The sequence below is a fragment of the Drosophila bipectinata genome, chromosome 3R (assembly GCF_030179905.1).
Source record: "Drosophila bipectinata strain 14024-0381.07 chromosome 3R, DbipHiC1v2, whole genome shotgun sequence".
Classification (NCBI taxonomy): domain Eukaryota; kingdom Metazoa; phylum Arthropoda; class Insecta; order Diptera; family Drosophilidae; genus Drosophila; species Drosophila bipectinata.
Genome location: NC_091739.1, coordinates 15,190,007 through 15,203,954, shown reverse-complemented (window position 1 = coordinate 15,203,954; position 13,948 = coordinate 15,190,007). Strand labels below are relative to the sequence as shown.

The 13,948-nt window shown below is 47.0% G+C and overlaps 1 protein-coding gene across 4 annotated transcripts in view; it reads left to right on the top strand.

The window, feature by feature from the left end:
* wake (wide awake) overlaps positions 1-13,948 on the top strand; it is a 42,212-nt gene that overhangs the window by 23,630 nt on the left and 4,634 nt on the right. The window contains exons 1-10 of one of the 4 annotated variants that reach the window (XM_070281724.1): positions 2,391-2,643; positions 3,445-3,508; positions 10,535-10,785; positions 11,633-12,208; positions 12,336-12,414; positions 12,470-12,573; positions 12,634-12,771; positions 12,835-13,059; positions 13,450-13,656; positions 13,721-13,931. In XM_070281724.1, the coding sequence (XP_070137825.1) occupies positions 3,501-3,508; positions 10,535-10,785; positions 11,633-12,208; positions 12,336-12,414; positions 12,470-12,573; positions 12,634-12,771; positions 12,835-13,059; positions 13,450-13,656; positions 13,721-13,931 (1,799 nt within the window). In that variant the 5' untranslated portion in view covers positions 2,391-2,643; positions 3,445-3,500. Of the gene's footprint in view, positions 1-652; positions 1,036-2,390; positions 2,644-3,444; positions 3,509-9,092; positions 9,921-10,534; positions 10,786-11,632; positions 12,209-12,335; positions 12,415-12,469; positions 12,574-12,633; positions 12,772-12,834; positions 13,060-13,449; positions 13,657-13,720; positions 13,932-13,948 lie in introns of those variants that run through there. The other 3 variants (XM_070281725.1, XM_017247857.3, XM_017247856.3) reach the window with 3 other exon arrangements.

Genomic DNA, 13,948 nt, shown 5'->3' with positions numbered 1-13,948 from the left:
CTCCATCACTTACCTCGATTTGCTGGCCATAAACTTGGCCAGTCATGGGCAACGGCAACGGCAACAGCAACAGCCAACGGGAAAAGCAAAAGCGTGCCAGTCATTCACGCAAGAAAAGTGCGGAAAAAGAGGCTAGAAGCGGGAGAATGTATGACTTGAATGAAGAAATACTCTTCTTGGCCAGATACATGACTTTGTCAACATTATCCACAGAACCACATTAGCGCCAGCTGGTGTTACACTTAGAGAAAACACAAGTCAAAGCAAAAAAATTGCCTTCTTAGTTTATAGTTTGCAGTAGCAGTAGTTTAGTATCTTGTAAATATAATTTTCCATTTCCCGCTGTGTCTTAGAACCACTCTATCTATAGTATTGCTCTGGAGAGCGGCTTTCTCCTCTGGCGTGGTCATAAAAAACGGCCACATTATGGCAACTAGGCCGGCCAGTGACCGCGGCGACACTTAATGGTCTGTGGGCAGCTCATTAAAATGTCCGACAGCGTAAAGTAATTACGATACTCTACAAGTTTGCACTATTCCCCACATAATACCAACCCTCTCCACAGAGTCCTCTGCATAATCCATTGACTTGCCCATCGTGTTTCATGACTTTGGTTTCTGTGTCTTGTATCTAACTTTTTGTCCCCTTTCAGGCGCAAGGACAGCAGTGCTCTTCAGCGTTCCGCCAGCATCGACTCCTTTGCCGAGATTGTGTTTAGCGACCTGCCCCGCTCCTCGCTGGCAGTCACGGCGCCAGGTGCCTCGGCGGCAGGTGGACCCTCCCCCTTCAGCAAGCGACCCTCGGCCAGCAGCCTCTACTCCACCTCCACGGGCAGTTCCTTTGGCTCGCAGGTGCAGGCCCAGCTGAATGTCAATTACGGTGACTCGGCAGCCGGATCCGGGTCCGGTGGCGGAACGGGCCCAGGACACCACACAGCAGGTGGCAACGGGGGAAGCGGGGGCAGCGGCAGCAGGCGCGAGAGCATGCTGAGCCCCTCGTCCACCAGGCGCTCCAAGCTGACCAGAATCATAAACGGTGAGTGCGGCAAATCGGATTCGGAATCCGCAATTTCTACTTAGTTTTAGCGTCGATGCGTGCCATATTGATAGTCTGTGGCTACACACAGAGAAATATATAGTAACTTTGGCTATACATATCGTATAGTATATTTAACTTTTCAGGGTAACTTCTTCTATAATATAAAATTTTACAAATTTAAGTCACTTTAACCCCTTTTCCTGCGGATATATATAGAACATCCTTATTCCATCACCATTTTATTAGGAAGCTTCCAAAGCCAATAGGCCAAAGGAAGTGGGCGGAAGGACCTCTTCGATGGCTTATTTATTTCGCTGCAGTCGACTGATTGAAATTCAAATGCGCACTTGAGTTTTCCGGATGGAAAGCCGAGCAGGCGCGGCATTAAATCGATTGCCACTTGGCCCGAGAGCTTTGGGCCCGCATCTCAAAATCCGGGGGATTGGAGCAGGAGCAGAGCAATCTGTAAATCAGGGACAAAAGTTTATTAAATAAAACAGACCAGCTGTAAAAGCGTCTATTAAAGAGGATACACTTTTAGTCGCCACACGGACGAAAGCTGACTTTAAAGTTCTCAACTAGTTGGGGGGCTTAAAAGTTGTGCCTCAGAAGCACCATCGTGTGGTTCAATTGGTTGAAAACATAGTTACTCGGGTAGAATCCAGAAGTGGTTTCCTTGCCACAAACTTTCAGCAGCTCATGATCAAACTTTCAACCGAACTTGCACTTCAAAATCTATCAGAGCGGAAATGCTGGAACAAGAAAGGCAAAAGCGCTCTACGATAAACTAAAAATCGAGTGAACAGAGCTGATTATATTAAGCACTAAAAAAGTTAATTTTTCTGTAATAATATCCGAACATCCGGAGAAGTATGATAATGATAGAGCATTAATAATACACCCACACATACACAAAGCAGTCTATACGTCACTGTGATAAGACTGAGCTTGGATAGAAGAAAATGGCGATCTTCTTTCCCTTTCATCTTTTATCATAGTTTTTAGTAGTGCTGCCTATTTAGATAGATATTATTTTATATTTAACTTTAAAAAATTTAAAATTAGCTTTAATATAAAATTTTAAATGTTTAAAAACTTAAATAATAATTTAGTTACTTTTGGCGGCTTTTTTAAATAAATCCCGTTAAAATGGCTTGTAGTGCTAAAAATGGTCAGCACAAGTAACTAACTAACTGCGAAGCGCTGCCCATTAATGACCAACGCCAACGCTGACGCCAGCGCGAACGCCAACGCCAACGCCGACGCCAACGCCGACGCCGGCAGCAACGTCAACGTCTCCCCACGATCACTGCAACTTCGCTCTCCTTCTCGCTCATTCAACGATCGTCTTCTGAGCAGATCGCTCGCGTTTGCGGCTGCGGCGTCGCGAATATCAAGTATACGTTTTCCGTTTGAAAAGCGCTGGCGTAGCACTCTAATTGGCGCATAACAAACCCATCACATCACACAAAGTGAAGATATTTGCCTCTAAGTGCTGAATAAGATCGGATTATTTGTGAATTTGTGAAAATTGTGTGGAAACGAAAAAAAAACGCGTCTCTCCGGAGTTGTTTCTGCTTCAGTTGCTGCGACGTCGACGTGTGTGTGAGTGCCTTCTACCTGTTTGCGTCGCCGCTGTGTTGGTGTGCGAGAAGGAGAGAGTCTTACCTGTGCTACCTGCGCCGCCGTAGCGGGAGAGCCAGCCGAAACTGGCTGGCGGTGCGAGCGGGAGTGTATCTGTGTGTGCGTGCGAGCTGTTGCTGCTTAAGAAGTGTCAAAAAACTAAAGGCGTCGCTTTCGTTTATAAAAAAAAAGAAACGTAAATCAGTATTACAACAAAAACTCATATAAAGCCAAACTGCTGCGGGCCAAAGAGAAATTCGTGTGTGTGTATATTTGCAATCTTAATTAAATATTACGTGCCACTAAAAACTGCAATTTGCTGGGAGACATTTTGGCTCTAACGGTAATTGGATTGCATGTCCAACTCTCGTTGTTATTCGTGTGTCTCCCCAAACAACAAACCCATACATACTTACGTGCATTACACACACACATACACACCAGCGCAGAAAGCGGAAAAGACAATTGCAAAGAAGAGTTCAGCGAAAGTGAACTTTTGCTTTTGGAGACTTTCGAGGAGAGGAAGCGAGAGGGCGAACGGCAGGAGAGCGGCCAATTTACTCACGTGTCTATCAAACTGTCTCCTGGTCGAAACCGCTTCTTCTTCTTGCAGCCGCCTGCTTGCCACTGCAACATAATTACAAGTGACCCTCTCGCTCGCACTTGGACTCCAACTCGCACACAACCACCGCACCGAGAGGCCCTGCAACTGTAAAAGCTTTTTTGCAACTCGACTGATCTTTGTTGTTGTTTTTTGTGTTTTTGTTGTTGTCTTATTCACAGTCGACGTTTTTCATGAAAGTGGTTTGTGCTGCAATTTTAAATACATTCCCCACACAATGAACAGGTAAGCTCACACAGACTCATGCACTTTACCACAAACACGCATACACACACACACACACTGGGAATACACAAAGGCAGCCTCTTACTTTGTTGTCGTCGAGGGGGGCGGTGGGTGATGTAGGGGAGGGGGTAGGGAGAAATATGCAACGACATGAAAAACTTGAACTATTGCAACATTTTTGCGTTGTCTTGGCTTTTCAAAAAGCCAAGGTTTATTCACACCGCAGGAAAGTCAAAGTTGTCGGCGTCTGAAAAGGAAAAGGTTTCATCTGTTACTTGGAAAATCCCCCCATAGCCCCTTCCTCGCCTCCACCCACAAAACTATCCCAGCGCTGGCATTTCTTTTCCCAATATGAGAAGCTGCAGCTCTGCTTGCGGTGTGTTTACTGCATAGCTGCAGTTGACAGCTGGAACTTGGCGCAGCACGCAATTTTCCGAACAACCCCCCCACCCACTGGTCGCCCGGGCAAGGCCCCCTCTTGAAAATTGAAGCCGAAGTTCATGTTGACCATTAATATTTCAACGGTTGTTTTTTGGCCGTTGTTTCTATCGCGGTTCGTTTAGCAAAACAAACCCGTAAACCCCTTTTTCCGGCCACCAACCCGGCCCACCTCTCCCACAAAGCTCCAGTGACGTATGTATGCGCCTCACATTTTTTTTGGGGTTTTTCTCTTTCAGAGCCGGAGCCCGGAAAATAAAAAATATGGCAAAATGAAAGTTTGTGGTCTTTAAGGCGAAAAGCACGGCGAAAATAAGTTTTTCTCGGGTGTCATGCAGAGGAGAAAATGTTCAAGCAGCTTTCCAGAAAGGTCAGATGATGCATTTCTCTACTATATATAGCTCTGAAGTTATTTTCTCAGTGTGACTAAGTTGTGCCAGCCACAGGCACCTGAAGAAGGTGGGTTTTTGGTTTCTGAAGCACTTAGGAACGGCACCCCCCGCTGGCCAAAGTTTCCCAGCGTTATTCTATTTTATTTCGGAGTCGTGCACTTATTAAAAAGTTTTAAATGTTTGATTAAAAAAGAATTCATCGCAAAATTTGTTGCGGCCCACTGCTCGTAACTTTTACCAATTCTTCGAGTTTGTTTACCCTCCGTCTTTTAACTTGGCTATCGCAGTTGTTGGCAGCTCATGGAAAATCCACATAAACAACCAAACAACTACACGACAGTCTGAAAGATATCAGTTGTCGTCGATGTGTATTGTATAATATCGGGAGATAAGGCTAGTCTCTGCCCAGAACGTGGAGTAACTACCTCCATATCTAGGTAGGTGGGGTTGCCAGTGATTACGGTAGAATGTGTGATTTGAGGCGCTGCCGGACAGCGCTGTTCGCCTTCTGCGAAATGGGGCAATAGCGTGACTGGTGCGGTAACGAAATTTGAATAACAACCGCTCTCATGCGGGTCCGGGAATTTGGAAACAAAAGACAGCACTGTGAGCAGTCTAATTTATCGTATGACAAATCTTGTTCTCGGGCTCATAATCACAGCTTTTAGGGTCGCTAAGACCGAGAGTTATGCAGTCAGCTTTTTCTTGAACTTCCATCCGTTGAATGGCTTCATTAGCACCGGATCTAAAACGACTCCACCCACGGCTGACTCATTAAGCGGAACCATCGGGTTCCAAGAAACGTTAATTTATTGAATCTCAGCCTGTAATAGGAGTAACTCTTTAAGCGTGGCCCCTCATCGATTTTTGAGGCCAACGAGTCATGCAAATTGGGGAGCTAAAATGGTCTTCCATCAGACAAGGTTATGGGTGGCTAGGGACTGTCAGTTGTTGGTTTAATTTAATAAAAAATAATTATTGATGAGAATATAAGTCTTTATTAAGCTTAAAACATACAAACGTTTATCTAAAGACTCTAGGAAGTGATAGAAAAAAAGCTAAAGAGCCAGCACTACCTTTCAACCCAGCTGACCCCAGTCTCTTCTCCAGTTACCTCAACCTATGCCCCGTCTAGGTCTATAGCTATTTCTTTGTGCTGTTTGGGGGGCTGCTGTTCTCATGGAAATCGCTTCACAAAGCAGATAAGCGAGTAAAATCAATCAAAAGACTTTTATATCAAACAATATAAATGAAATGCTTGCCATCGTCGTTTGCCGTTGCCGTTGTAGCTGTGATTCTTGCGCCTTTATCGGCCGGCGGTTGGGGAGTTGCGGCATGGGGCATGGAGCATGGGGGCATTCTTTGGAATTGAAGTTTCGTTTGTCACGTTGAGCGCAATGAGCACGTATGGAGAACCCACACGGCGGGATAGAACACCCAAAACAGGGGCCTGAAGCGGATATCCAGCAATCATAGATACACACATAGCGAGTGTTGGAGAATGCAAATGAATGGCTACGGTCGTTCATACATACATACATATGTTAAATGCTCAGGGCTCCAGGCCGCAGAGGAAACTTGGTCGACTTTTGAACTTAATGCCCTCAAAGGTCACACAAAACAGATACACGCACTTGGGAGGTTGTATTTGTGTTTGTTGCCGAATGACCCAAATGTGTCACGAGAGCATTTTTTTGTTGCAGGGTATTGTGAGACGTCTATGAAACTTTTGGGAGGCGAAAAGGATTAAGGAAATTCAATACGCAATTGCAAATAACAGACTTGGTCCATCTCGACCTTTAATGAAGGTGTCAGGTCTTGTTTTTGTCTAAAAAATTATCAAAATTAGTTCCTGTTTAAGTAAGTTTAAACTTTAACCTTTTTTTCTATGAGTATTTAGCATTTTTAAGAGGCTGGACGGCCTGGCCCGCATAAACTTTTCAATTTGCGGACCAGTAGTCCTGAGACTAAAACAGAAATCAACGCAAAAAAGCCAGATCCCTTTTTGCACGACAGATTTGCGCCTTGACCCGGCTCAGGGCAAAAAAAAAAAACAATTTTTTGCGGCAAAAACTTTGTGCAAATCGCGCTGGATTTACATAATTTTAAATGCTGGCTTATTGGTTTGTGTTTGTTTCCACAGCGGACCAGGGACCAGGGAGGAGGATGGTGGACGGCGGGGCAGACTCAAATAGCCAGGCCAGGAAGTCCAATCGGAGAGCGCATGTGACCCGGTCAGAACGTTTATTTCCATTTTGGCTTGGACTTTTTCCGTTTTTTTTTTCGGGTTGCTTTTTCTGTGAGACTTTTCATTTGGCGATAGCGACGAGGGTCCAATTTGCATATCTGATTAATATGAATACATTAGTTTCGTGATTTGGCACAGTAAACCAATAGAATTAAATGCGTTGGCTGATTGCAGAGACAAAGGTCAAGTTGTAGCTAGCTCTTATCGTCTTGGGGAGTGGGGAATGGGTGGGTGCTCCTCGCTCCTTCATTTTCGAATGCCTTGGGGTCTCTGGTTACTTAAATTCAATTAGCGTTTCCGCCGAACTCCGCCGTTGTCGTTATTGCCGCTCACTCATAATGCGATTTGCACTCGAAATCAGAGACATATAAAATATGCTTTTTGTTTGTGCCCGTCTGCCTCCGGACTGCGACTGGCTTTTCATCCTCGTCTCCAGACCAGAACTTGACTCGCTTTTATTGAGGAAGCGACAAATTTATTTAAATTAAGTCGAAAATGCCTTGGCTCTCTCGCTTGGCTGCTTGGGTGTCTCGTAAGTTTGCTAAATGTGTGGTAGATTTAACAATTATGACAGCGCAGAATGCAAGATGAAATCGGCATAATTTACGGAGATACCCAAGAGCTCCTCCCTCAAGGGCGCCCGGGGAGGGCCTGTCGGGATACACCCCATTATTGAGACTCTGTTGTCGTCTCTATTAAGTGGATTATGTTGTTTTGTCTGCTCTGGGACCATGGATGACCTCTATCCTGTCCTCTCACATCATCGCTTGTCCTGGCCCTCCACCGCCCAGCTCCTCCTAGTGCTGTCGTCGAGAGCCTTTGCGCTGTGATTTATGTTGGGCAATTTCGTGCGGCGTAGCTTCATAAATTTTATTATCCTGCAATTGCAAACCGAGTGCCCGAAGCAACCAACCAACCATCTTCCTCCTCCAGCTGGGCTCCTCTTTTTTCGTAAGTTTATGGGTCAGCAAATTTTATTTATTGCACACCCTCAATTGACAGTTTAGTTTGATTTTAGAGGCAAGGGACTGACAGCCGTCCAACTCAGCTCCGTGATAACATCAGCAGCCCTAAGCTGATGCGGAGCGTGCCGAAGACATTGTCAGCCATCTTTGAGATTAAGTAGAGAATGATTTATTATTTATAATACTTGTACTGTTTGGCTTCGATAGTCTATATAGCAATTGTAATAATTACAGAGCAGTGAGGCTTATCATAATTAACTTAAGCTCTAGCATTGATAATTGCACTAGTGTTATCGGAGCAAATGAGTAATTTAATTACTCAAAACCGTGTCTGAAGATTAGTTTCAGACAGATTAATTTACAATGAGTCAATTATTAATGTGTTTACCAAATCAAATCTGAACCTTAATCCACATATGTGGCTCGGTTGACTCACTGACTTGCATTGCCCTTCGGCACTGACCTCACCCAAGCGTTTAAATATTAATAGACAGTTTCCGAGAGTCACTAATTCCCCGTATTTCAGGGCAGTTAAGTGGATGTTGACAGGTGGACTAAACAACAATCGTGCGACAGTGTCTAAAATTAGCAAACAAAAACACACACGTATTTGGTTTTAAAGAAACAATGAAACCAGTTTTTCGTTTCGATTGGGGGCACATGCTTCCATGTATCTCCCAGCCTCCATCCCTCCGTCATCGTCATCGAGATTCCAATTAGTTTTCCACTTTTGCGCCCTGCAGCATTTGCCAGGCTAATCAGGGGTCTGACTCCTAGTCGCGACACAAATGCCATTTGTTCCATTTGTCTTCATTCCCCCGAGGCGACGACGACACCTCGTCGATAAATCAGGACGAGCCATGCAGCCGCTGAATGGGTCCTCCAAGGACCTCCTCCGCTATTTGTTTTTGGTTTTCGATGTTCGAAATACCGGATAATTGATTTTACAACACCCCCTCCTCACACACCAGCACATGTAGACAGCCCTGGGACTCGCGGCCTTAGGATCCTTAGGATTTTTTTTTTTTTTTTGGGTTGGAAGTGTCTTTTGGGAACCGCGGCAGCTTAAGAGATTTAGAAGGCAGGTATGTGCATTCGAATGTCTAAAATTAAACCAAAAGCGCGAAGACCAGTATACACAGATCAAGTAGAATGAGTGAGCGATATTTCCTGAAAACAATGTTTAAGGGTAGGTAGAGGTAGGTGAGGTCTGGGAGAGAATGGCTACCTGAAAGGTACTGGTTCTACTTCCCCACACAGATGAGGGTAACAATCTAGAACCACCGACAATATGACATACTTTTTGAGGCTGGGAAGTTAGGAACCTATTTGGGAATTTATAAAATTAAAGACTTATTCCAAGGGCCGTATAGTCCCTATCCTATAGTTCTTTTTAGCTCTATATTTAGAGCATATTTTAACCACCCTGACTGTACTATATGGCAGGGGTGATCGAAATGAGATTTAGGGGAATAGAGAAACCCAGTACCAGAGAGCCTGTTCGACGACAATGGAATCACTTCCCGAATCTCCTCTCAGTTTATTTTTGAAACACGCGACGCGCACAACGGAAAGTCCTGCTGAAAAAAACCCAACCGAAATCGGAAAACTTGTGTCCTGCGAAGGATAAGCAACCTCGCACAAAGAAATTCACTGAACAGATCATATAAAAATCAAGGAAACAATAATGGAGCGCCGGAAGGCACTTGGATCATATGCCAAGCTCAGAGACCAGCAGGCGATGGCGGCAGCGGAAGGAGAACCAGCCACTCCGGGGAAGGACAACGAGAGCGGCGACTCGCTGCCCGCCCTACGTCGCTCTCACTCAGTCCGTTCCTCCCTCCGGCGGCTGAAGAGCAAGCTGCACAGCCCCGCCCTGCCGCTGCAATCGCCCTTCAAGCTTCGCACCCAGCTGCACATGCGCAATCGCAACGCCCGATCCGCGACGCTGGACAAGAGCCGGGCGGCCAAGGCACTGCGCATGCTCACCGACCTGGACAAGGTGGCCGTGCTGACCACCAAGGTGAAGGGAAAGAACGAGTTTGTGCCTCTCAAGAGGGAGATGAACCCCCCAGACGGCGACCAGGAGGAGCTGGGCATCGAGCGGCTGATGAGCACTCTCCCAGTAGGTGTCACGCTTCCGCGGAAGGCCTGCAAGCTGCTGCAGATCCCCGAGAGCTACTGCCGCCCCCCTGCTATGGAAAGAGCTCCCAAGGCGACTGTGGACTCTGACCTGGAGCGCAGTCTTAACGGCGAGGAATCCAATGGAGTGCTGGCGGACATCACAAGGAATGCCCAGCAGGGAATCTATGGAACGACGCGCATGCGCACGGCTACCATCAGGAAGCCGATGCCCTACTTGAACAGTCGTAGGTGTCCTTTCAAACAGTGAGATAATGAAAGTCTAAGATTTAAGGAAGTAGAAGTGATTGTTGTGATTAACAAAGGATGTGAGACACGATAGTGATTTTGAAAAACAGGTTGTGGGGATGCTGTTCAGTTTTCTTGAGAAGGAAGTTCCCTCTACCTGAAATCTTAGCCGGAATTGGAGTAGGAACCATAGTGGTGTCTTGGTGGAATAGTGTTTAATTTTCTTTATGGCTCCAACATTTTATTGGACCCATTCATTTCAACACACCCATCAGGTTTGGATTTGAGGTTTTATGCCTCAGAAGTAGGTCAACGAACTATTTCGAAAGGAAGACATCAGCAGCCGTGTGTGTATTCATAGGAAGGGTAGGGTTTCCCTGGCCAGATACTCCGTGAATAATCATTATATCACAAAAGCCATTTCCTAGCAACTCGTTTGCATTTTTCTTTGCCATTTCGAAGAAGCGAAGCCCGTAGAGGGAGTGGGAGACGGGGATGAATATTCATTTCATGAGCGTGCATTAATACATAGATACACAGACACATGTGCAGTCGACGTAAACTGGCTTAATCCATGGCCAAATCGGGTCGTTAATGTTGTGTGCTCTTCCAGATGCTACCAGAGCGATAGCAATAAAATCCCCAACACGCCGCAGAAGCTGCCCATGAGCAGTTGCCTGCGCTCGCCGGCGGTCTTCGTCCGCCAGAAATCGTTTCACACACTCAACGAGCTGACCAGGTTCTGTCAATTGAAAGTGTCCCCCCATCATCATCAGCGTCACCACCAGGCCAGCTCGTCATCGTCATCCTTGTCGGCATCCTCGGCGCAACGACAGCGTCGCCATAGCCACTATGCCATCGATGGTAAGAGAGATCGGTAGTTCTCTATTTGCCCTTAACCCGTATTCCATCGATGCCCCCATGAGGGGTAATTAACTGGGCCACATTCATCATCATTTTCTCACACAACCCACAGCCATAATAAATGGTATATCTGCTGTACAGAACTGCAACTGAAACTAAAGAATTAACGCCAATTAAAGTGGGCTTCACTCAGAAAAACCATCCGAGAATACAATGTTCCTCTTAAGAATGATTCCGTTTCAAGATTTAATATTACTTTAAAACTATTTCCAGTTGAATCATTTAAGAATTAAGAGAGTATTCTCATGTTTTTTTGGTGGGTGGGCGGATTCGCTAACATCTCCGTGGGTTTTGCTGGCTTGGGTTTGGGGATCGGACTCAGGATGAGGTGCAGGTGGGTTGGCTGCTTTTATCGCGTTGCATGGTCGAATCACTTAACACAACCACACATTCCACACTCCAACACTCCCGCAATAACTTGCATCCACAACGGTTTGTGCATAATTAATTTAATTGGCTTTGGTTGTCCGGTGGCATTCCGGATTGCATAGAACAATGTCGGGCTGAATAGGAGAAACGGCATTTATGTTTAATATTTAATTAATCGCATTCGCAGCAGCGAACCCGCAACACAGCTATTATTGTAATTAAATTACGTTCTCGCTCTCACAAAACACACAAACTTACCTATTCGTGGTGCTCCTGGCCATTCATCGCCATGCATTGTAAATATTTACCCTCCGAACCTCCGAGCTTAATTTCTATTTAATTTTTATTTGATTTTCATTTTGCATTCAATTTGATTTCCCTTATTTATTTTTATTATTGCTCTCAATCGGCGGTGCAGACAATATATTGCCCAGAGATAAACGTGACAGCGACAGTGACATCGATAGCGTTAAGTTGCGTGAGAAGCGTGAAATTACGAGCGCCGGAAATAACAATAACGAGGACACCTATCCCACCTACTACCCGGCGCCGCTGCTCTCCACTAGCCGCTGGTCAGAGCAGCTGACCCAACATGCCACGGTAGCCAAGATTCGCACCGCCATCTCCTGCCAGTCACAGGATCTCAAGGAAATGGAATTCCTCCTGCCCCAGGCGCGATCCGACGCGCCATCCCACGCTCAGTCCCAGTCGCAGCTCTGCATTTCGCGGCACTCCCAGCCCAAGAACGCCAAGCTGCGGGATGACCACGAGGACACCGGGTCCTCGTCGCCCGACTCCCCGACCCTGGGGGCCGGAGATGAGAACGCATCCGCCAACGGCCAGCAGCTGTCGGTGCACAGGCAGCCAGTGCAGCTGCGAAGCAAGAACCCCGGGAACACCCCCCATCCGCGAGGCAGTAAGATGTCCAAGAAACAGCTGAAGCTGGCCCAAGCCCAGCTGGATAAGCTGACGCAGAGCAATCTGCACCTGCATGGTATGGTTTTTGCAACTCTTAGAGCATTCCAACTTAATGGCACGCATCGCCACTAAAACTAATTAGATTTAAGGTTTTCTCTTCAACTTAAATGGAAGTACTTACCCTTTCCAAAAACTATTCGCAGCTCTGTTCTCGGCGGTGGAACACGGCCACCTGGAGAAGGCGCGCACCATCCTAGAATCCACCGATGTGGATGTGAACAGGTAAGCTTTAAGATCTATATGTTTGGTACAAAAGTTATACAATAAATTCTTACAGCATCAACAGCGACGGTCTCTCCGCCCTGGACCTGGCAGTTCTAAGCAATAACCGCTCCATGACCAGGATGCTCCTCCAGCACGGCGCCATAGAGGGCTCTCAATGTAAATGAATGTCGAGTGTGCGCTCCGATTGCTCTTTTAACCGATCAATTTCAATTGCAGTCTCCGTGGACACCATCGGCACCAAACTGAACGGCCTGCTCAAGGACGCCGAGTCCCGCATCCACGATCTGAGTGGACCGGAGGGCCTGTGCCCCCCCATCTTTGCATCGCGCCCCTCCATCTCGAGCATCATAATTGGTGAGTGGCCATCGTGGCCAATTTAGAGGAGCACTTAATTGGTAACTCTAATTTACTCTGCAGGCAACTCGAGTGCCTCGGTCACCGGGTGCACGGGCAGCGAGGTGGAGAAGCAGATTGGCATCTGGGAGCGACGGGTGAAGGGACTGCGCCGCCTGCAGCTCGGCTGGGATCAGGCCAGGCCGCCAGATGCACCCGCCTCTGTGGTCGTCGACGTCACCGGCGACAACTCAATCAGCGTCCAAATCCTGGAACCCTTTGAGGGAGCCATCGGCACGAAATTCAAAGGTAAGCCACAAGCAGTGTTTGCCGCCAAGAGCTGTGGCTGTCGCCAGGCAGCGGATTGGAATGGTGCTTGTGATTGGGGTTAGGCCACCAGGCTGCGGTAAACCCACATCCTGATTTGGAGAGCAGGTTGTGGGTTTAGGACAGGTCGGGTTGAGTGGGTTTGTTTTCCTGGAAACCAATTGTAGGACCACTCCACGCCTTGTCATTTAATATTAAGCGCTCCGGAAGGGTTTCCTCATGAATTAATGAAAAGAAGTCGACTTTGTGGGGAAACATTTCCAAGTCTTGGTTTTCCGCCTCAAACACGGTTTAATATGAGTTTTGGGGAAAATGTAGAGACCTATTTTTAAAAGTTAGTTAGGTTCATAATCGGAGTGTTTTCATTTACAGTTCAATGGTCAACCCGCGCGGACTTCAACAACGTCGTGGGCGAGAGCGAGCTGCTGGAGTGGGTCAGCTTTCACGGCACAATGGGTGCCCAGTGCCACATATCGGGCCTGACCCAGGGACGGCGCTACTTTCTGCGCGCAGCCTGCGGCAACGTCAAGGGATGGGGCGCCTACCGAACTTCGGTGCCCGCCAGCGTGGTGCCCTCGAGTGAGTTTCATGATTTATGGTCGAAGCAAACGGCATATAAATGTTTTTACACTTTTGTGAACAGCCTGGCGGGACTTGGACAATCGGGAGGACCGTTTTGTGGGCCGTCACCGCATCCTGGACAATCTGTTTACCGCCGTGCGCCTGGCCCGACCCGCCGATGTCTCCGAGCTGACTCTGGATCCCACGAGTGGCCAACGTCGCAACCCGAAAAAGAAAACCACCATCAAGCAGCTATTCTCGGTGACCTCCAAGTTCCAAAAAACTCTGAGACGGTGAGTAGGATTGGGAT